This window comes from Hyperoodon ampullatus, assembly GCF_949752795.1.
Source record: "Hyperoodon ampullatus genome assembly, chromosome: 19".
NCBI lineage: Eukaryota > Metazoa > Chordata > Mammalia > Artiodactyla > Ziphiidae > Hyperoodon > Hyperoodon ampullatus.
In genome coordinates this window covers 1,919,662-1,942,256 of record NC_136932.1, presented here as the reverse complement: position 1 = coordinate 1,942,256, position 22,595 = coordinate 1,919,662, and the positions used below count along the sequence as shown (strand labels likewise).

Sequence of the window (22,595 nt, the reverse complement as noted above, 5' to 3'; positions counted from 1 at the left end):
GGTTGAGAATCTGCCTGCCAATGCAAGGGACACAGGTTTGAGCCCTGGTCTGGGAGGATCCCACGTGCCGCGTAGCAACTAGCCCCGTGAGCCACAATTACTGAGCCTGCGCGTCTGGAGCCAGTGCTCCGCAACAAGAGAGGCTGCGATAGTGAGAGGCCCGCGCACCGCGATGAGGAGTGGCCCCCACTTGCCACAGGTAGAGAAAGCCCTCGCACAGAAACCGACAGCCAACACAGCCATAAATAAATAAATAATTTTTTTAAATGGTGAATTTTATGTTACATGTATTTTACCACAATTTAAAAGAAATCAAATGTACATTTCTGGGGAGAAGTTTCCTAGCTTTCATCAGATTCTCAAAAGGTTAACCAGCTCAGATCTGGTCCAATAACTTCATGATGAGGATGGTGATATGGAGACACAGAAAGGGGAGGCACCTGCCCAAGGTCACTCAGGGGCTGGTGGCAGAGCCCTGCCAGGTTGTGTACCTGCCTGACCACGCCCCTCCCCCGCTCCCTTCTCCCCTTGTCCTTTAACCTGCACCGTACCCTCCCTGAACAGCCCCCAGGCCTCTCTCCCACTCACAGCCAGGCTACCCACAAGCTGTGTAACTTCCCAAAGTTCCAAGACCTTCCGGAAGCTGAGTGCAGGGATAAGAGTTTCATGAGTGTTTGCCTTGTTTGCTAGAGTGGACCCTAAGCTCCTAAGAACAAGAGGAGATGTTTACTTTCCTCCATATCTCAGAGTTCCAGTGGCAGCCATGGATGTGAACTGGTCCTACCTCCCTTCAAGAAAGGACTTGCTGTTCTCCTGCAAGGAGGGCAGTTAGCTGACAACCTAGGAATGAACATTCTTTTCCCAGATGTCCACACTGGGTTGGCCAGGACTTCGTCGGATCTGCAACACAGCCTGAGGCTCTCCCAGCCTGGTCCTGCTTCCTCCCCGCCCCCCCTTCACAATAAACCTCTTGCATTCCTGTCTCCATCTGTGTCTGCTTCCTGGAGGGCCCAGATGACACAGTCCCCAGCCTGGAGTATCATAAACATTCAGTAAATGTTCATGAAGTGAACGGAACTGGGGACTCCCTGGAGGGTTAGAGGAGGTTGGTGCCTAGGCCACTGAGAGCAGGAGAGGAGGGGCTGGTCGTGGAGGATGTGTCCATTATAAGAGGAGGGAAGGTCTAGAGGGGCATGGAGAAGGGGCTATGCCCCTGGGAGAGGCCCAGCAGTGGAGAACACACAGGGAGCCCAGGGAGTGAACAGCCCTCCTGGCATCCTCCCTGGCTCCTCCTCTGTCTGGGGTATACTGCGGCAAAGCTCAGAAATGTCCCAGGAGACAGGGTCCAAAGAGCCCTGGCCTTGGACTTGGGAGAACCAGGTTCAAATTGTGCTTCTGGTTAGTCGACTGACTCTATAGCCTCTTCCTTGGTGGAGCTCAGTTTTTCCATCTGTAAAATGGGTACACAGAGCATCTCCCCAACCCTGGCATGATTTTGAGAATTGACTGAGACGTCCCTACAGTTTATGGAGGGTACTATGTTGGGTAGTTTAAATGCATACTCTCAGTTAACCCTTACAGTGGCCCTGTGTGGGAGGCATTATGACCTCCATTTTATGTGAGAAAACTGTAGCTCAGAGAGGTCAAGGGACTGGCCCAAGAACACACAGCTAGGAAACAGGGAAAGTTGACATTGGAATCCAGTTCTGTCCCGCTCTAGAGCCCCTTCATTATTCCACACACAGTTTCTGAGCCACTGCTATGTGCTAAACTTTGAGTTGGGATGGGGACAAAGGACAAGCCAGCCCTGCTCTCACAGCGTTTATATTCTCTCAGAGAGCTTGACAGCAGCCAACCACTTAAACAAACATAATAATTCCAGAATGCGTTAGGACTGGAAAAAAATATACTGGGTGCATTTATAAAGTTGAGATAACAGAGAAGGCTACTTTATTTAAGATTTTTTAATATTTATTTTATTTATTATTATTTATTTTTGGCTGCATTGGGTCTTCGTTGCCAGGCGTGGGCTTTCTCTAGTTGCAGCGAGCGGGGGCTACTCTTCGTTGCGGTTCGCGGGCTTCTCATTGCAGTGGCTTCTCTTACTGCAGAGCACAGGCTCTAAGCGCGTGGGCTTCACTAGCTGTGGCACATGGGCTCAGTAGTTGTGGCTCACGGGCTTAGTTGCTCCGCGGCATGTGGGATCTTCCGGGACAGGGCTCCAACTCGTGTGCCCTGCATTGTCAGGCGGATTCTTAAACACTGCACCACCAGGGAAGCCCAAGAAGGCTACTTTAAACTGGGGGTCAAGGGCGGCATCTCCAAGGACTGAAACAGACAGCGTGAGAAGGCCCCAAGTCCCCAAGTCGGGGTAAAAGCTTGGCTCGTCTGAGAACTGGTGGGCGGGGCAGGTCACCCGGCCCGTGTAGGGGACAAGCAGGGGCCACCGGGTAACTGAAGTCCATGGGGGGAATCAGGGGTTTTCCGCACCGCGTGAAAGGCTCGATCCTGTGGTGGCTGTGCGGAGGGGCCGAGGGACAGCGGGAGCCGGGCCGTGGTGGGCGTCGGGGGCAGCGGGAAACGGCCGAGAGGGTCGCGGAGCCCCTACTTGCTTCCTCGGTTTCTCTCCCCCGCCCCCGAGTCGCCTCTCCCCCGCCCCTCCCCCGCCCCTCCCCCGCCTGGCTCCGCCCCGCCCGCCTGGCTACTGACATGTCGGCGCCCGCCGGCGCCTCCTGTGACGTCACGATCCGGGTCGGGGCGTTCTCAGGGTCAGCGCCAGAAGAGTGGCGGGCGGCTGGCGCGTGGGCGCGGCAAGATGAAAAAGGTGGTTTCCAAGCAGTCTCCGCCCAAGTTGTTCGGTGGGTGCGCGCCCCGGCTCGGGGCGCTGGTTGCTATGGACGCCCGGGCGGCCTCTGTTGGGCGGGCGCGCACAGGGGCGCGGGAACTGCCGCACAGCCCGGTTTTTCCGGGTCCCGGCGATGCAGGGCCACGCTCACAGCTCGGGCGGCACCCTGAAGTCTCTAAAGAAGGAGTCCCGCCTTAGAATACCTACAAACAGATTCTTGGAGGCCCCAGAGAGCGTGAAAGGTTGGCGCTGGCTGCCTTGGGAGCTCAGGAAAGCCAGACAGGGGCAAGGGGTTCTTGGGATTCACGACACGGGGCCTGGAGGATGGGGGTGACACCAGGATGGAGGTAAAGATCACGCGGGAATGGGGTACGGGACAAGGCGTGCCCTATACCTGTGTGTGGGCACTGTGCTGGGCAACAACGCTATCGGTGGTAACTGTGGGACCCCAGACCTCAGGAAACGGAGGAGGAGAAACCGATTAAGTATAAAGGCTGTGATACAGGAGCCCACAGCAATTAAGGGAGATCAGAGCACCTGACCCAAGGCTTGGATGGTGGAGTTAGGGGGGATAGTTTTCTGAAGAAGATGACATTTATGGCTAGTCAAAAAAAAAAAAAAAAAAAAAAAAGCGATTTGCTTCTCCAAGTCTAGGGAGCAGCATCAGCTGAGGCATGGAACCGTGACATTGATGGCCAGGGCAGAGGTGGTGAGTGTGGAGAAGGGGAAAAGGAGTCAGAGGGGACTGCACAGGTGATCAGGGACCAGGCCACCAACTGGCTTTACATGCTAGGTCAGAAAGTCAGCATGCCGTTGCAGGCCTTGGGGAGACCCAGCCTCAGATCGTGGTGCGAGCTCAGTGTGCGGAGGGGGCAGGCCTGGAGACAGTAGGGGTCCCTGGGGGGCCTGGAAAGATGCCTTTATTTAATGGGTCTTCATAGTATAAAAGTCCAATGGAGGCTACACTGAGAGGCTCTTTCATGATATACTTTTTAACAGTTAAGAAAGAGAGAGAGAAAAATAGCTGGTCTTCTTTCCCAAGGGCAGTCAAGGGCTTTCCTAGGTACTGCCTCCTGCTTACCTAGTTTCTGGGGATCTTATCAGATTTGAACTTTCTGCTGTAAACAAATCAAGGAAAGATTTTTTTCATTGCATATTTATTTTTAATAAGAGGAAATTTAGTTTGTTAAATAGCCCTTGAGCCTACTGTATAGCACAGGGAACTATACTCAGTATTTTGTAATAAACTATAAGGAAAAAGAATCTGAAAAAGAATAAATTATATATATGTGTGTGTATAACTGAAACACTGTGTTGTACACCTGAAACTGGCACAACATTGTAAATCAACTATACTTCAGTAAAAAATTTTTTAAAATTAAAAAAAATAAAATCAGAAACAGAATAATTTAAAAATAAATAAATAAATAGCCCTTCATTTAAGAACATGAATTAAGGTGAGGAAAGAAAGAAGCATGCAAGGTACCTTTTTCCTCCTAAATATCTTGGGGGAAGCTTCTAATGTAGTAGGCAATACTTCCTCCTCCCCACAATATAATAAAGTTAATCAACAACTGTAATCTTTCACTGTGTTTCTCCAAAAACTCTGAATTATAGCAAAAAGGCAAGCAAATATTGTGACTTTAAACCCGTTTAGGGACCTGAGCCCTTTGACTCCTAGGTTTCTCCCTGCTCTTCTTGCTAAGAAACTGGGAAGACTCCCAGGAGTACCAGACACCTCTCCACCATCAGTTAAAGCTCAGCCCAGGTAGGGACGGCCCCTCCCTTGGTTCCCCCAGTGCAACTGTGAGGTCTGAATTTCCTGAAGACCTTAATCAACACTAATAAAGAATAACATTTAGATGAAACAAGAAGCAGAAAAAATAGAGTCCAGGTTTCTTCTCCCTCTGTAGCTCCCCCCTCCCCCTCTGCCAACCCTGTCCCTCCCACCCTACCTGAGCACCTTGCTTCCAGCTGCCTGGGCTAGCTCCAGCAGAGGTGTCATCTGACTGCCCCATGCAAGGGGGCTGGTCTCTGACCCCCTCACAGCTGTCAGGACAAGGGCGAAGTGCCAACTGTGTGGCTCTCCAGGAACCCCACTCAGCTTGGGTTTCCAGACCAAAGAACTGGAAATAGCTGGCCCTGTACAGGTTCAGTAGTGAGACATACTTTGACCTGTGGAAACCTCCCACAGGCCCTGAAATGACCCCCACAGGATCATCCTTCCTGCCTGGCCTCCCCCACTTGTCTCTGCCCCTCCTGTCCACCTGGCTTACCCTCATAGGATGAGTCACGCTGAAATGCTGCTTTCATCAACTCACTCTTCTGAACCAAACCTCCTTCTTGCCGACGGAGGAAGATCAGATGCTTCAGACTTAGTTTACAAATCCATGATGCCCTGGTTTTCCTCTCATCCCCACTATCACCCCCACCTCCTCTACAGGCCTTCCGTGTCACCATGCCTCACATATGTCATGCTCAGGCCCACCTCCACCTTTGCTCTGATTGTGATCTTACCTGGAACACCTCTGTTTGCTCTTCTGCCTGTGCGAGCCCTTCTGGTCCTTCAAGGTCTAACTTAACTGGTGAAGCTGCCTCTGACCCCTGAAACTGCCCTTCTGAACCTTTCCTTAGAGCCCCAACTTTATGATATACATCCATCTGTTCCTTCTTTGATGTGTAACCAAAGCTATTGTCTGTGCCACTAATTTAGGCTCTTAGGTTATGATTGGTGTGTGTTAGTGTCTGCTGCATCTTTCAGTTCCTCAAGAGAAGGAGCCATATCTTAACCTTTTATACCATTTTCTCTGTAATTTTTAGTACATAGAAGGTACTTGGTAAATATTCACATTCTCTAGGGGGAATTGAAGTTCAAAATGTATATATCCTTTCTATGAATATTAACTAGAACACACCATTCCCTGACTATACAGTAGCAGAGCTTGTATTGCACTACACTGAAGATAACCATCTTAGAAAAACCTCAGACCAGAGTTTCACTGACTATTTCAGAAGTCTTCAGCAATGTTGAAGGTTTATAAATTTACACATGGTAATTATGTGTAATTACACCCATCAGTAAAAAGCATATACCTGGAGATGTTTAATCCTTGAGAAGATTTAGAACCAGCCAGGGTGATGGACAGAGGAAGCAAATCTCCTGGAGAATATAAATAATACCAAAATATCTATAAAAGGGAACCTTCAACTAGTACCAATTCTTTCTTGGGCTACCACCAACTTTGGTGACTGTGTAGAAGGCAGAGGGGAAGTAGAGATCAAAACCCGAGTCTGCAGCTCCACACATGGCGAGGATGGGACCAGAACTCGCCGTCAAGCCATTTAGCCCCATGTGTGTTTGTGTGCACAGGGCCACGTGGCTTGACTGGTAGATGCTCCTGAGTTTCCGCTGACTCCATTGCTGAGGAGGTGGACTCTGGCCGATAGCAAAATTTAGAGTTATGTTTATTTTATTTTATTTTTAAATTTTATTTATTTATTTATTTATTTATGGCTGCGTTGGGTCTTTGTTGCTGCACGCGGGCTTTTTCTAGTTGCGGTGAGCGGGAGCTACTCTTTGTTGTGGTGCGCGGGCTTCTCATTGCGGTGGCTTCTCTTGTTGCGGAGCACGGGCTCTAGGTGCGCGGGCTTCAGTAGCTGTGGCTCGCGGGCTCTAGAGTACAGGCTCAGTAGTTGTGGCGCACGGGCTTAGTTGCTTTGCTGCATGTAGGATCTTCCCGGACCAGGGCTCGAACCTGTGTCCCCTGCATTGGCAGGCAGATTCTTAACCACTGAGCCACCAGAGAAGTCCCTAGAGTTATGTTTAGAATGATTCTGGCTTGGGTCTTTTTTTTTTTTTTGCCACTGAGTATGTGGGCATTTTCTAAAAAATAGTTTGATTTTGGTAACCAAAACACCTGCGTTGATGTTTTAATGATATTGCGTCTTAAAAATTAGAATACTGTGAGAAACAGTGGACAAAACCAAGTTGTGTTTTAAAGTCATTAAAGACAGTGCTTAGGTTTTCTCTTGATTATTTTGTGTAGGGCCTTATATCAAAGCTTTCTGAACCAGAGGGCAGCAGACAGGAGGATACCAGCCAGAGGAACGAGATGCATTTGAAACTGTTGACCCACCTCTGTGGAAGGAAGGCAGGGAACGTGTCCTCGTTGGGAAGAAACTTGCTTCCGCCCCATGCGTTCTCCGTACCGTGCTCTGGCATGGCGCATGGAAGATACAGGCTCAGATGGCTCCACTTTCCTCCAGGCCCATGAGCTACTTCCGCCAACCAGTTCACCACCGCAATAGACTCCTAGATAATCTTGTGCTCAGTCTTGCACCCCCTAATCTGTTCTTTGCCGTGTCACGGTCCACAGGCTAAAAACCGAAGTCCTTTACATGGCTCACTAAGCTCTTAGTGATATGGCTCCTACTTTTCTCTCCAGACGCTGCTTCCTGCCTCCCACCTCGCTGCACTCCAGCTATTTAAAAACACAGGCTTTGAGTTCCAGGCAGGTGCTCCATTCTCTCTTGCCTCTAAGCCTCTTCATGCTCTGCCCTTTGGAATTCCTGTTCTCCATTCTCTTTCCGTTGTCTCTCTTCATCCTTCAGCTGTCAGTCTAATTACCTCCTTAGGAAGCCCTCCCTGACCACCCCACACACCAGACTGGGGTCCCCTGGATGCTCCCATAGTCACCCTACTTCAGTCTGTTTGACAGTCTTGTCTCCCATGGGCATGTGCTCTTTGAAGCCGAAGACTTTGCCTTATATCCTCAAAACCTAGCACGGTGCCTGACATGTAGAAGATGCTTAAACAGTATTTGTTAAATGAAGAATGTGAAGTAAATGGTCAGTGGTAAACGTTCTGCTTTCCCCAGAGCATCTGAATTTTCATCAGTGTCTTAGGAAACTCACTCAGTACCTTCACCCAGAAGAATGGATCGGAGGGTAAGAAAGCATCTCATCCAGTTGTCCCAAAGCACTGTGCATCAGAGCCACCTAGGGAGTTTTAAAAGCACAGGAGCCGGGCTTCCCTGGTGGCGCAGTGGTTGAGAGTCCGCCTGCCGATGCAGGGGACACGGGTTCGTGCCCCGGTCCGGGAAGATCCCACATGCCGCGGAGCGGCTGGGCCCGTGAGCCATGGCCGCTAAGCCTGCGCGTCCGGAGCCTGTGCTCCGCAACGGGAGAGGCCACAACAGTGAGAGGCCCGTGTACCGCAAAAAAAAAAAAAAAAGCACAGGAGCCAGGAAGCTGTATTTGTAAAAACCCCAGGAGATTCTGAGACAGATACCTGACTAATATTTGGGAACCACTGATTTAGTCCAGCTTCCTCTTTTTACAAAAGAGGGGACTGAGACCAGAGAGATTAAGTGCTATACGCAAGGTTGTCCAGCTTATAAGTAGCACAGCCTGGCATGGAATGTCTTCCGATCTCAGTTCCAGCTACAGAAGCCTCGGTCACTGTAGTGGCGGGGGGGACCTACAAGAGAGGACTCCTGTCACGCCAGCAACATGCTGCCCGGGCCACTGTCCATCCAGGTGGCTGGCTTTGCACCCCCCCATTAAGTCTCATATATATCTATTTTTAAGCACTTGAACTTTCTGCTCCTCTTCAGAAAAGAAGCGGGCGAAGGTACCTGAACAGCCCACACCCCCCATTCAGGAAGAACCTGAACCTGCTAGCAATGTCCTACAAGGAGATGACATTCTTGCCTTAGCCATTAAGAAGGAAGACTTGAGGAAGGTAAGGATGAAGTCCAGGGATCCCTTCCGGCAGGAACTTCTCCTTGCCCCCTGGGCTGTCTAGAACTTCAACCATGTCCATTGTGTGTCCACTGCCTCCGTACTCAGAGGGAGTGTCTAGTTCGATGGAAAAATCCATCAAATATAAATCTGTTCACTTTTGCATCTAAAGGAATTTACCATGTTGTTTGTTTAACATTTCTAAGATTCATATAGAACCACAGGGAAGAGAGAATGAAGTAATTTGCTTTCCATAGAGGCAAGTGCTGCCATCCCCATTTCACATAAGGGAAAATGAGTTTAAGAAGCAAAGTTACAGATGTGGATAACCCCGTGCTTTCCCTGGGAGAGTCAGCCACTTCTCACCTGAACTATCTGGAGGCATGAGATGCTATTTTTTTTTTCCAGGATGTTACTAAACGTCATAGCTGTTACGCAGGCATTTCCTCGACAGAACATATGGACACAGATCTAGAGATCTAGAGAAGCAGATTTGTCCGCCTTCAGGAATTCCACCGAGAATTAGGACAGAGGAGAAGGGTGGTGTTTTTCCTCCTCCTGATCTCATGCGGAATCTCCTCGTTTTATTTCTTTTTAGCAACATATGCCTCGCCTTACTGAAACAGAAGATAAACCTGCAATTACCCAGAAACTTATCATCCGTAAACTCAAACCCAAGGACCATAGGAAGAAGGTCTGCCACTTAGTAGCACATCCTGCTACTCCAGATGCAGCCATGAAGCCCCTGGACTATTCTGGTATGCCCTGCCTTGGCCCTGGCATCTGAATTCATGGGTCATCCTGGAGAGAATGCCAGGTCCTCATCAGAGAGTAGCCTCTTGAATCGTTTATACCAGCTGGCTGTAGCTTACCTTCCCCCATCTTCTTTTTACCCCCAGGGCCAGGTGACATCCTCCATGGCAGTGACCAGATCCTGCCCCACCACATCCTGGGGAGTCTCCAGGACTTGAAGAGAATTGCAGTTGCTCGAGGGAACACCCAGGTTCGTTTGTACAGAGCTGCCTGGGGGAGAGAAGTCCCTGATGTCATTGCGGTCTTACCACCTGGCAGAATCCAGCAGGACTGGAGTTACAGAGAGAGTCCAGGCTCTGGGCCCCAGAATCTGAGGTGATAGGTGACCCTTCCCCCCAAATAATGAAGCCAACATAGGCTAGCTTCAGCTGAAGTCAGGAATTCTCTGTAAGGAGACAGAAGCGCCTTGAGGAACCCCAAGGGGAGGGTGTGTGTGGCTCCCGTCAGACTGGGCCCACGCTCCCTCGTTGCCCTCTGCCCCTCTGTGCCCGGCTTTATCTCCCCTTCTCAAAAGACTGGCCTGCTCTCCTCCTCGGTCCACGTGGTGCAGGAAGGTGGCTCCCCACAGCTCCCAGGGCCACAGGGAGAGTCTGCCTGTCTTTCAGTTTCTTTAATTCTCTAGTTCCAGGCAAAGAATCTCTGACTGGTCAGGTGCTAAGAGGCCTGGGGTCCAATAAAAATGGCTCAGTCGTGCAGCAGGTGGGGGTGTCAACACCAGCTGTGAGCAGGACAGACACATTAAAGGACGTTGACCACAGTCTGAGAACGAGCGTTCCCGTTCTAGGCGACAGGGGACCGACAGCAGCTTCTGGGCCCCCCTTGTTCTGCGATTTGCTTTCTGTCACTTGGTACCTTGGGGCCCTGGAGAGGAGGGACTCAGCAGAGCGGGAAGATAGCAGGGGTTTAGGCCTGGAGAAGTCTGCTCCGCCCGGTTCAACGCCTCCCCCTGCCCTCCACACTCACGTTGCTCTTTTCAGCTGGCTGAGCGGATCCACACCCCACCCTGTCTGATGACCCTCATCTCAGCTACAGAAGAGCCGAAGCAGGAAGCCCCAGAAGAAGAGAAGGCACATCCGCCCTGGGCCCCACCTCTTCAGCACAACTTTCTGAAAAACTGGCAGCGCAACATAGCCCTTCGGAAGAAGCAGCAGGAAACCCTCAGTGGTGAGCAGAGCGGACAGAGCTCCGGCCTGGCCTCATAGGGCATCAAGGCTCTGCTGCTGTTTTTTTTCCTCTCCCTCCACCTCCAGAACCTGGATTCGGGCTGATCACAGTTGGGCTGAGTACTCCCAAGTGCTTCTTGCCCTTAGTGGGTCGTGAAATCAGCCCAGTGACTGGAGCTGATCAGTGCAGAGAGCTCGGGCCCCTGTTTCTTCTGATTTGATGGCGGGACTGCATTCTTGCCTCTCTTGCTAGAACGGCTGAAGAAGCCAGTCAGCGAGCTGCTGATGCACACAGGGGAGACCTACAGAAAGATCCAGGAGGAACGGGAGCTCCTTGACCGAACACTGCCTGATGGGAAGGTAAGGACAGCATTCCCAGGTACCCTGTGGGAGGGATCTGGACAGCTGGGAACAAAAAAAAAATCTATCCAGTGCAAAGCATTGTTAAGCCCTCAAGGTCTTTACTAAATTCTATTATTGATCCTATTACTGATCACCCAGGGACTGGCCAGGTAAGTAATTCAGCCTGTGGTGGTCACTGTTAGTTTGAGGAGAAAGATACCACTGGCACTAAGTTATTAGAATAGTCTTCGTCTTAGTGTTGTCTCCTAAAAGCTGAGGCTCCACCTTTCAGTCGCCCCAGGGTGCCATGTTGTATTCTGGTATGTCAGCACCTGGAACAATCCGCCCTGGCTGGAGCCAGGTAAATGAACAACAGGGCAGCCTGAAAATAAGAAAGTGGGTGCTTCTCTCCTGCTCTCAGGCAGGGCAGTGCGAATCCCCCAGAGGGAGCATCTGTAGTCTGTGGAGCTCTTGTCTTCGCAGGATCCCTACCAGCCTCTCTCCAAGGTGCTCAGGTGGTCTGACTCATCTGTCCTCCATCACCAGGGCTGTGAACTGACCAGTGGGTTCTGGAGTCAACCGGAATACTTGGGAGATCAAATGATGGGTCTGGTAATGACGAAGACAAAAACTCAGCGTGGCCTCGTGGAACCAATCACTCACGTCAGGAAGCCCCGCTCCATCCAGGTGGAGATGGGTGAGGACCGGGCTGTAAATGTGACTGGCTGGGGTGAAAGATCGGGGCTCTCTTCAGTAAGACCGTGGTAGCAGTGGTGGGAGGAACAGGCAGAAGCCTGGGCTCTAGAGCAGTGCTGTCCTTACTGCAGCTGAGCCACCGTGGCTGCTGAGCACCTGGAATGTGGCCGGTCTGAACTGAGATGTGCTGTAAGTGTAAGCATTGCACTGGGTTTCAAAGATCAGTTTGAAAAAATAGATTTTATTAATAATTTTTGTATTGATTATGTGTTGAAATAAGATTTTTAATATATTGGGTTAAACTATATTACTAAAATTAATTCCATCTTTTTTTTATCTTTTTAAATGTGGCATCTGGAAAATTTTAAATTACATATACATGGCTTGCATTTGTGGTTTGCATCATATTTCTAATGGGCAGCACTGCTTTAAAGGCTGCCAGACTGTCTGGGTTCAGATCCCAGCTGTGTTGAGTTTGTGAACACCAGCGAGTTATTTAACCTCTCTGGTCCTCAGTTTCCCTATCTGTTAAATACTCATGGGGGGCTTCCCTGGTGGCGCAGCGGTTGAGAGTCCGCCTGCCGATGCGGGGGACACGGGTTCGTGCCCCGGTCCGGGAAGATCCCACATGCCACGGAGTGGCTGGGCCCGTGAGCCATGGCCGCTGAGCCTGCGTGTCCGGAGCCTGTGCTCCACAACGGGAGAGGCCACAACAGTGAGAGGCACGCGTACCGCAAAAAAAAAAAAAAAAGTACTCATGGGGTTGTGAGAGGGTTAAATGAGACATCATGTGTATTAAGAGGTTCTGGCCCATTGTTAAACACTCAATAAAAGGTAGCTGCTATTGTTACTTTTATTATAATCCAAAGATTTGGCGGTTGGAACTAATTTTGCAGGAGTCCTGTGCAGGGCTGCTGAGGCAGTGGGTGTGGGACCAGAAGGAGGGGAGCCCAGCTCACAGGGAAGCTGTGTTTTCAGCTCTTTCAGAAACGGTGCTGGGATGGGCACTCTCAGAGCCCTTGAAAGTGGTTGGGGAAGGGGGCGTGGCAGCAGCCTGTGCTGAGGGTCCTTGGACCCTGCTCTAGGATTGCCAGCCCAGAAGGATGCTTGGTACCGCTACACCTGGGATCGGAGTCTGTTTCTGATCTACCGACGCAAGGAACTACAGAGTGTCATGGCAGAGCTGGATTTTAGCCAGCAGGTTGGTAGTCTGTGCCTAGTCTGAAGCCCCTCAGGGTGGCGCCCGTCTTCAGTCAGCTAACCTTTCCTTTCTCTGTCTCTCTGAGGATATTGATGGCCTGGAGGTGGTGGGCAAAGGGCGGCCTTTCTCCACTGTTATGGTGGAAGACTATTCAGTGTTTGAAAGGAGCCAGGAAAGCTCCTCTGAAGACACAGTGCACTTGTGAGTTGGGCCTGGGCCCTAGGGAGAGCGGTTGGAGAGTGTGGCTTCCCCAGCATCTTCAAGTATTGTAGGGCAAGCTTCCCTCCCTGAAATCAGGGTGCCTCCATCCCAGCCTCTCGCTAGTGGCTGTCACCCCCTCCTTTAGCCCATTCGAAGGAACACCTGTGCTCACTTTACTATTGCCATCTGTTCTCTTCCAGCAACCAACTCCTAGTGGAGATTTCCTAGACATTCCTTTGCTCATAAATGGGGCGCCTCCAGACTCTCCCAGTGCTGAGCAGCTCTGCATGAAGAGTCTCTTTATGTCCAAGGACCTCCCACTACAGGAACGGAGCAGAATGGAGCCGATGATGCTCCACTGGAGGGCAGAGCCGGGCACATCTCCAGATTTTCTGGCAACCATTTCCGTGGGCTCCATGTGGCAAGACTGTGGCAGACTCAGGGAAAATAAGTCATTGCTTTTTCTTACAGAGACTTATTGGCCAGTGACCCTGATGTGGTCCCTATGCCTATTCTTGGCCCTTCTCTGCTGTTCTGTGGGAAGCCAGCTTGCTGGATCCGAGGCAGTAACCCAGAGGACAAGGTAAAACTGCCTTCACCCTCACCCACCTGCTGGAAGGGCCTCCCTCGTGGGGCAGTCACAGGGTGGCTGCGGCAGTCACAAGGAGCCTGCACAGTCTCCTGTTTGAGTTTTTATCTGGTCATGCTTTCAGTATATGTCTGAAAATGGTAACAGCAACGCTAACTTGAGCAAGAATAAAGTCACAAGGCTGAAAAGAGACTGTCACAAGGCTGAAAAGAGAGTGTCACAAGCCACCCAGTTTGTACCTTGTCCCAAACATGTAAATTAGCAAACCTTCTCAAACAGGTATGGCTTTAAGAAGGTTCTAAAATATTCTTCAGATGCTAAGGAACAGAAATGTTTTTAAAAATCTGTTTTATCTCCTCTCCTTACTGCTGATGGCAGGGACAGCCACTTTTGGGGTATGATACCTATCTGTTTGAGAGTGGCCAGGCCCAGGAGACTTCCAGTGCCAAACCCGGAAAAGCCCCGGCAAACCAGGCTGAGTTGGTCACCCTAGGCCAGGACCTCCCACAGAGACATCTCTCATGCCTCTTCTCTCCCCAGAGGCACGTTGGGATTGCTGTCCGCTTGACCTTTGAAACTCTAGAAGGGGAGAAAGCATCTTCAGAACTGACCGTGGTCAATAATGGCACAGTGGCCATTTGGTATGACTGGCGACGGAGGTCCCAGCTGGACCCTTTCCAAGACCTGAAGAGGAATAGGATGCAGCGGTTTTACTTCAACAATCGGGAAGGTACCTGGGAGAAGCTGCCCTGCTCACCCCTCCCGCAGCCAAAGTCTAGCTAATGCCCAGCTCTTGCAAGTGTGAGCCCCTCTTCCCGCCTGTCCCTCCCATCCTGTGAAGTGTGTTGTCGCCTAACTGTCAGCTGGGGGAACGGTGGAACACTTGAGAACACAGGGGAGTGAGCCACCTGTGGGAAGCAGAACATTCTAGATGTTCAGTTACCCATCTGCACGGGCCTGAGGCTGGGACGACCCCCTGTCCCTCTTGCCTGGGACATTCCCGGTTTTAGCAATGAAAGTCCCACATCCCAAGAAAGCCCTCAGTCCTACGCAAGCTGGGACAGTTGGTCACCCTAACCAGGGCTTAGTTAACTTTATACATGCAGGCTTGGGGCTCAGTGGCTTCTACTTGGTGAAAACCTCTTTCTCTGTCCCTCTCAGGTGTGATTCTGCCTGGAGAAACTAGAAACTTTACCTTCTCCTTTAAGTCTTTGAATGCTGGGATCTTCAGGGAGTGTTGGGAGTTTGGAACCCACCCCACCCTATTAGGAGGTGCTCTCCTGCTGGTCAATCTCCATGCAGTCTCCCTGACCCAGGACATTTTTAGGGATGAGAGGAAGTTATTGGAGGTAAGAGACCCGGGATCTTGGCCCCTGTGGACACTAGGTAGGTTAACCTAATGTTCTTCCTGGCACTGCCTGCAGGGATCTTGTTTCTCCCAGCCCAAGAGGTGAATTTTTCAAAAACACACTCCTCAGAGCTTTGTGATCTAAAAGATGGGTGGGCAGGCAAGAGAAGGGGCAGCTTTGAGCTTCACCATGCTGGGCCCTACTGCATTAGAAAGAAATGAGACTGGGCCTTAAGATGCGGACTGCATGGCAGTACTTATCCGAGTACAAACACAACGCATGACCCTCTGCACTGGTACTGTATCTGTTCACTGTCGTCTGGTCCTATCCAGTGGAATTGCATTTAACTGGCATGACTTCAAAACCAGGCAAAACCAGAGGGAACAATTTCACTCGTGGGGCCGGCACCCAGGAGTACAAACACAACGGGGACTGGGAATCTGCCGGCCCCAGTCCATCTCAGAGCCTGGCCATCTGGTGCTGTGCTCTGTGGGACTCTGGAGAAAGCTGTGCTTTTTTATTCGTCGTGGCCCCCAGACACAAGCCAGCTACTTCAGCTGGGGCTCAACCCTTGGTGAACAAAGGTGATTTTGACAAATGTAATGTCTGCTTTACTTGCGGACTAGAGGACCAGCCTTTCGCACAAGATGCCCCTCTACTATTTCTGTGACACTGACCATGTGGCCAAGCCACGTTCTCAACAGGGCCCAAACCGTGCGGCCCCAAGGATGTCACATGCGTTTTGAAAGCCTGAGCTGCCGCTAATGCCACCTTCCCTTCCTCAGAACAAGCTGGCTTCCCACGAAGCAGTCACCATCGTGGAGAGCATGCTGCAGGAGCTGCTGAGGGGGATCCTGACCCCGGAGCGTGCACAGTCACCTGTGGACGCCTATCTCACCGAGGAGGACTTGTTCCACCATAGGAATCCTCGGGTACAGGCCCAGCGCTGGCCCCTGCCCCTCGTGCGTGCCCCGGGAGAAAGTAATAGCAAACCCTTTGATGTGCCAGGACCTGTTCTTAGCATCTCCCATGAGTAACTCAGTTTCTCCGCAGTAGTCCTGTGAGATGGGTACTATTTTTTTTTTTAAAGACACCAATTGTACTTGAACATTTGTTACTTTTTTAAAAAATTAATTAATTAATTAATTATTAAATTTTTGGCTGTGTTGGGTCTTCGTTTCTGTGCGAGGGCTTTCTCTAGTTGCGGCAAGCAGGGGCCACTCTTCATCGCGGTGCGGGGGCCTCCCACTATCGCACTCCAGACACGCAGGCTCAGTAATTGTGGCTCACGGGCCTAGTTGCTCCGCGGCATGTGGGATCTTCCCAGACCAGGGCTCGAACCCGTGTCCCCTGCATTAGCAGGCAGATTCTCAACCACTGCGCCACCAGGGAAGCCCAATGGGTACTATTTATAGCCTCATTTTATATGGGAGAAACTGAGGTCCAGGGAGCTTAAGTAATTTGCGCAAGATAACTTAGCTAGTATAAGTGGATGCTTGGTGATAACAGAGCTTCAAAAACGTTTTAATTCGAACTCAATCTTCCTTGGAAGCCCAAATGTATAAAAAGCTTTAAGTTGGAGATGCTTAGGTTGAAAGGGAAGTGGGGAGCCCCTCTGGGCGCAGCAGCTCCTGCCAGCCTCCTCCACCGGTGCTCTCGAGGGAACGGGAAGCTGGAACAGGCTGGCTCGGGCTCTGGGTCCCCCACGTTGCAGCCTCCCCATCACGTGTCTTCCCTTACCTCTGCTGCAGCTGCATTACCAGCACCAAGTGGTGCAAAACCTGCACAGACTGTGGCGCCAGTACACCATCCTGCCCCCTAAGGCTGAGGAGGCCAGGCCGGGCGAGGAGGAGCACCTCAGTCCCAGGGCCCAGGTTGCTGCGGCCCCGTCAGCCTATTGGGAGGAGGCCTCGATGAAGGTCAAGTCTTCTGTGCACCTTAAGAGCCCAGCGTTGGACCCCCAACTGCCCCGGCAGGAGAGTGAGGCCCTCGGGGACTCCCGAGATCCCGTCGGGTCCCAGAAGACTGGTCTGAGCTCTCAGCGGAAGAGCATCATGGAGGAGATCCTGGTGGAGGGGAGCCCAGACCTGCAGAGTGTCCGGAGCTCCCGGCAGCTGGACGGCCTTCCCCCACCAGAGTGGAGCCTCTGCCTGGAGGACTTCAGAAAGGTGCCTCCCCAGCCCTGGGGGGTTGGTGGAGAAGGGCCCGGGCATAGCCAGGTGCCGGTGCTTCTGTCTGAGCTGCCCCAGCTCAGGGGCAGCCTTCTAAGGGCCTTAAACAACCTTCTAAGGGCCCGGAGAGAGTAATCTCTTGGTCATCTCTCTTTATCTCGGGTGCCTAGGCCACTGTGGTGCACGAGGGGCTCCTTCTCTGACCCTGGCAAACCTTGGAAAGGGGTTCATGGGTACAGATTTCTGAGGGAGGGCCCAGGCTCCCCCAGAAGGCACCCAGACAGACTCCCCATGGCTGCATCCCCTCCGGGCCACCTGCCCTTACCACACCACGCCTCTTAGTAGAGGACACAGGAGCCCCCGGTGTCCTGGGCAGAACGGTTGCCCATATGGTACCTCTGACCGGCCAGGTAGTGATGGCACTCCCCGAGGAGAGCCAGAGAGAAGACGCCCTAATCAGGCTCAACAAAGCGGCCCTGGAGCTGCGTCAGGAACCGCGGCCGTTGCAGTCCGACTTCCTGCACCAGATGTGGTAGGTACCGCCACCAGGAGAGCTGCTCCCATCCCTTCCCCTGTGCGGCATGTGGCCAGGGGTTCTGGGCAAAGCAGTCCCAGGACTCAAGGGGCCTGAGCTCTCTTGGAGATCAGGTTGCTGAAAGATGCTGCACACACTCTATGGTCTGGCAGCTGCTGCAGCAGCCCCTACAGCTGCTCTCCCTGTGCCAGCTGCCCTCTGGGGAGGAGTCACAGCAGAGAAAGCACCCAGACCTCTTCCCCCTTCTTCCCTCGTTCCTTCTCAATGAGCAGAGGAGACAGCAGAGGGCAGTGAGAAGAGGACCCATTCCATGAAAAGCCTCACTTGGTTGCCAGTCTTCCCATCGCCTGTTTGCAACTTGCTTGGATAGGCTTGGGGGTCCTTTGCAAGGCCCTCAGAACACACCCCCAGGAGCCTTGTCCTGGAAATCTTTTGCAAGTCTAGCCCCTCCAGTGGGACTGGATCCAGTTCTAGCCATGGTTTCAAGATGGAGTTAGTTCAAGACTGATCTAACCTTATCCTTGGGCCACTTTTTCTTGGCTACCACCGAGGGAAGCCAGATCCCCATCCCAGCACTTGCATGGGTGCCAGTGAGGGTGCTGGCTGGACAGAGGCATGGTGCTTCTGTGGCAGTTCCTGGCACCAGTGTCTTGAAAGGGAAGGACCAAGCCTCTACAGGTTCAAGGGCAAATGAGGGACGACGGCTTTTCTCCAATATATCTTGCTCTCTAGTTTGCAACTCTGGCGAGATGTGATCGACAGCCTGGTAAGCCGTTCCCTGTGGCTGAGGGCTCTGCTGGGCCTGCCTGAGAAGGAGAGCATCTACTTGCACGTGCCAGAAAAGCAAGGTCAGACACTGTGCAGCCACACCTCCGCCTAGTCTTTCCCATCCCTCTGCCCGGCGGCAGTGGCGCCTCAGCCATCTGTACGCTTCTGGTGGAACCTCTGTTAGGTTGGTCCATGGGGTAGGCCTCTTGCTACCTTTTTATCTGCTGCCAGAATTTGGGACCTAGAAACAACCCTAACAATCACCTTAGTTCAGTCCCCACGTTTTACAGGTGGAGTCCCAGAAAGGCAAGATGACTTGCCATCCCGTATGTGGGGAAATGGTGGAGCTGGGACTAGCGCCTGGGCCTCTCACCCCTGCCCTACAGTCCTCTTCCACAAGATCATGCACCTGAACCAGGGCCTTGCTCCCAGTCTGTGGGGATTCTCTCCAACAGCTAGAGCCCTGCTGGCCCAGGGCCCATTGCTGTCCCAGTTCCTGCCTGTGGGGGCAGCTAGGCCACAGGCCATTTGTCTTCCGTTCACCTCCCTCAGATCGAAAGTCACCTCATGTCACAGAAGTGAAGGTGACTTCCGGGCGAGTGGGGAAGGAAGACCGGAAAGGGCCATCTCAAAAAAAGAAGCAGTTGGGAATCAAAAACAAAGATGACAAAAAAGGAGCCAAGCTGCCACCTGGGAAAGAGGCAGGTAGCACGTTGTCTGGGCCTGGGGGGTGCAGGCTGGGGAAGGGATAGGAGGGGCTGCGGAAGGTGGGCCGTCACTCCAGCGTGATGCCCCTGCTCCCCACTCAGCTGCTGTTGAGAAAGTCCTGGACCTCTCTCAGGAGCTACTGAAGGCTGGGCATGTCTCTGTCTCTCCAAGCAGGACCGTTTCGACAGCAAGAAGCACAAAGCAAAGGACGACAAGAAACCGATGAAATCTACAAGTCGGGACAGGCTTTCCTTGCAAGACCCTGCCCCCGACAGCATCATCCCGTCTCAGGAACCCCTAGATCCCCTGGTCATGGAGAAATACACCCAGAGGCTGCATACTGAGGTGAGGGCAAGAGCCTGGCACTCAGCCCTCCCCTCACTCACACCTGCCCTGCATACCTTCCTCCACTCCCTGGCTCCCTCATTCATTCTGTTTATCCCACAAACCATAAGCGCCTACTGCACTGTGGTGGAAGCAGAGCCGCCCTTGTGAAAGGCATCCTAGTGTTCAAGACAGACCTCATGAATAAGTAACACCTCTGGTACGTTAGGTGATGAGCACTATGGGAAAAAGAGAGAGACCAGGGCTGGGGGATGGGGAAGCCCCGGGTGGGGGTAGGTGGGCCTCATTGGAAGGTGACATCAAACAAAGACTTGAAGGGAAGGGACGTGTGGCCATGTTGGCATCTAGGAAGAGTGCTGTGGGCAGAAGAGGGAGTGAGCCAGGAGGACAGAAGGCAGAGAGTCCACCAAGGGGGAGCGGGTCACGTGGGGCTTTGTAGGCCATTGTGAGGACACAGTGTCTTGAACTGAGGAGTGACGTGGTCTGACTCATGCTTTAGAAGATCACTCCGGCCGCCCTTTGGAAACAGATTCTAGGGAGGACAGAGCAGAAGCCTTTTCCTTTCTGCTGCTCCCACGTCTCTGTGTCAGGTGCGTCTTGGCAGATGTGTTCCTTGGGTGAGCACCATGTAGAGTGAGTTTCCAGCAAGTATAAGGGTTTTGAAACGCTGGAGAGACTTTTTAAAATGTGTTCTTAAGCAGTAGGTCCTTAGGGATTGACCTGTGTGTTGTGTTCTGTTCTTTGTCATTGTTGTTGGTTTTGGAGGGGAAAGCCCTGTTTGATATATCAAGGAGTCTAATGGCGATGCTTTGTCTTCCTCTGGTGTGGACAGCTGGGTAGCCGAGATTGTATTGTGCATTGCGCTAACACTCAGATCACATTTAATCAGAAGCTCCATTTGGTGACATCACTGAGATTTGTGGATTTCCATGGGGTCTAGAAAGTAATCATAGGGCTCTGAGGACCCATGGGGTAGTCTCTTACTTGGCTTTTTGAAATTAAGAATCAACGTGCTGAGGCTTGTGTGGTCCAGCTCCACCACAGGGTACAGTCTTGGAGACATTTCAGTATGTGGATCTGTGATCTTACTGGAAGGAAAGTTGGTCTCCAGGACGCCAGGATAGAATTGGGTCACCCCAAGGGACTAAATGGGCACTGCTCCCTGGGCCTCCCTGGAATTGCCCCTTTAACCACTCTAGGCTCTAATGTCCCCGTATGTCCAAGGGGCAGTGCAGGATTACCGCCCCAGACTGGTTCAAAAAATAAAACTGGGGCTTCCCTGGTGGCACAGTGGTTAAGAATCCACCTGCTAATGCAGGGGACATGGGTTCGATCCCTGGTCTGGGAAGATCCCACATGCCGCGAAGCAACTAAGCCCGTGTGCCACACTACTGAGCCTGCACTCTGGAGCCCGTGAGCCACAACTACTGAGCCCACGTGCCGCAACTACTGAAGCCCACGTGCTCTAGGGCCCGCGTGCTGCAACTACTGAGCCCGTGTGCTGCACCTACTGAAGGCTGTGCACCTAGAGCCCGTGCTCTGCAATAAGAGAAGCCACCGCAATGACAAGCCCATGCACTGCAACGAAGAGTAGCCCCTGCTTGCCGCAACTAGGGCAAGCCCATGTGCAGCAACGAAGACCCAACGCAGCAAAAAAAAAAAAAAAAAAAAAAAAATCTATTTGCAAAAACAAAAGTCCTACAGAAAATTTAGTTTTATCTACACAACTTTAGTTGTCTCCCCTCTCCAGCTGCCCCTCTTGTGTAGATGTGTCCATCCATCTCGCAGCATGAGGGATGCTCCCTTGTGCAGGTGCTTTCCAGAGAGTGAACCTTTGCCTGTGATGTTCATCCCATTCTTCCAGGTCTATGGGCTGCTGGATGCCCTGGTGACTGACCTACTGGTCCTGGCTGATGAGCTCAGCCCCAAAGAGAACGTCAAGGAGCCTTTGCATCTCTGCACCTGACTTGCATGCCTGAGCTGCCTTCTGCGAAACTGCTTAACAAACAAATCAATAAAGAACCTTTAGGTTCCTACCACTTCCCTTATGCCTCCATGTCTTGAATGTCAGATCTTTTTTTTTTTTTCTTTGCGGTACGCAGGCCTCTCACTGTTGTGGCCTCTCCCATTGCGGAGCACAGGCTCCGGACGCGCAGGCTCAGCGGCCATGGCTCACGGGCCCAGACGCTCCGCGGCATGTGGGATCTTCCCAGACCAGGGCACGAACCCGCTTCCCCTGCATCGGCAGGCGGACTCTCAACCACTGCGCCACCAGGGAAGCCCTTGAATGTCAGATCTTGATGAAGTCAGCTCCTGGTCCTCCCATGTCCCACCTGCCCTTGGATTCCCCTCCTCCCCATTCCTGGAGCCATCCAGCAGGAGGAGAGAGGAACACAGCTGGGGGGCTGATGTGTGGGATGAGGAGTGGAAGAGCAAACTGGCAGCAGGACAAGGACTGAAGCAGGTGACAGGACAGAGGGCATCACCCCTCGTAGCCCCTGCCTCTGGCCTTTGTTGACCCACACTTTTGGGGTCATCTTCCCGGAGCCAGGTCTTCCCAAAGTGTCATCATCAAGAATGACACAGTGTGTGACTAGGAGGAGAACTAGACACCATGGGACCTGGGTCCCTGAGGTCCTCACACTTCCACTGGGTCCAAGGGCCTCGTCCCAGTCCCTGAGGATCATGCTACCACACCCTTAAACCCTAAAGGCCAGATCCCTTTGTCGTCAGCCAGAGATTATTCTGGATTCTAGCCTGCTCATCCCCCTCCCCATGCCAAGCCACCTGGCCTCTTTGAGCCATTTTTTCGACCTTAAAAACTGCCTCTGGACTTTCTGCTCCCTCCCTTGCTCAGAGAAATAGGAAGTGGATGAGAGATGACTCTTGCAAAGAAACATGCTGTCAGCTCAGACTCGGCACCATACATTCTTCTCTGTCGGTAATACTCATTCTGGGCCAGGCTTCCGTGCAGAGTGGGCCCCAGGCTCCCAGAGTTTGGAGAACAACTTTGCTAACGCTGGGCTTGCGGGCCTTGAATGCTGATGCAGCAGAAGGGGGAGGGGGAGACCTGAAGAGTGGCTCCAGCCTCCCACCCACTCGGGTTCGCATTTGGTGCTTCTGATAA

The 22,595-nt window shown here is 52.1% G+C and overlaps 1 protein-coding gene across 3 annotated transcripts; it reads left to right on the top strand.

Moving 5' to 3' along the window:
* Positions 1-2,769: 2,769 nt before the first annotated feature.
* MYCBPAP (MYCBP associated protein) lies at positions 2,770-21,446 on the top strand (the record flags this gene model as incomplete). 3 transcript variants are annotated; one of them, XM_079725291.1, is made up of 20 exons in its annotated part: positions 2,770-3,087; positions 8,461-8,588; positions 9,186-9,345; positions 9,487-9,590; positions 10,378-10,564; positions 10,817-10,923; positions 11,452-11,602; positions 12,687-12,802; positions 12,888-13,003; positions 13,475-13,586; positions 14,133-14,322; positions 14,754-14,941; positions 15,727-15,873; positions 16,693-17,109; positions 17,523-17,644; positions 18,380-18,495; positions 18,706-18,741; positions 18,968-19,116; positions 19,298-19,468; positions 21,333-21,446. In XM_079725291.1, the coding sequence occupies exons 1-20, from the start codon at positions 2,979-2,981 to the stop codon at positions 21,432-21,434; spliced, it is 2,928 nt and encodes a 975-aa protein (XP_079581417.1). In that variant the 5' UTR covers positions 2,770-2,978. The 3 variants fall into 3 exon arrangements, with proteins under 3 accessions (XP_079581417.1, XP_079581418.1, XP_079581416.1); XM_079725292.1 differs by lacking the exon at positions 18,706-18,741; XM_079725290.1 differs by lacking the exons at positions 18,706-18,741; positions 21,333-21,446 and having other exon boundaries at positions 19,298-19,618.
* Between the last annotated feature and the right edge of the window lie 1,149 nt (positions 21,447-22,595).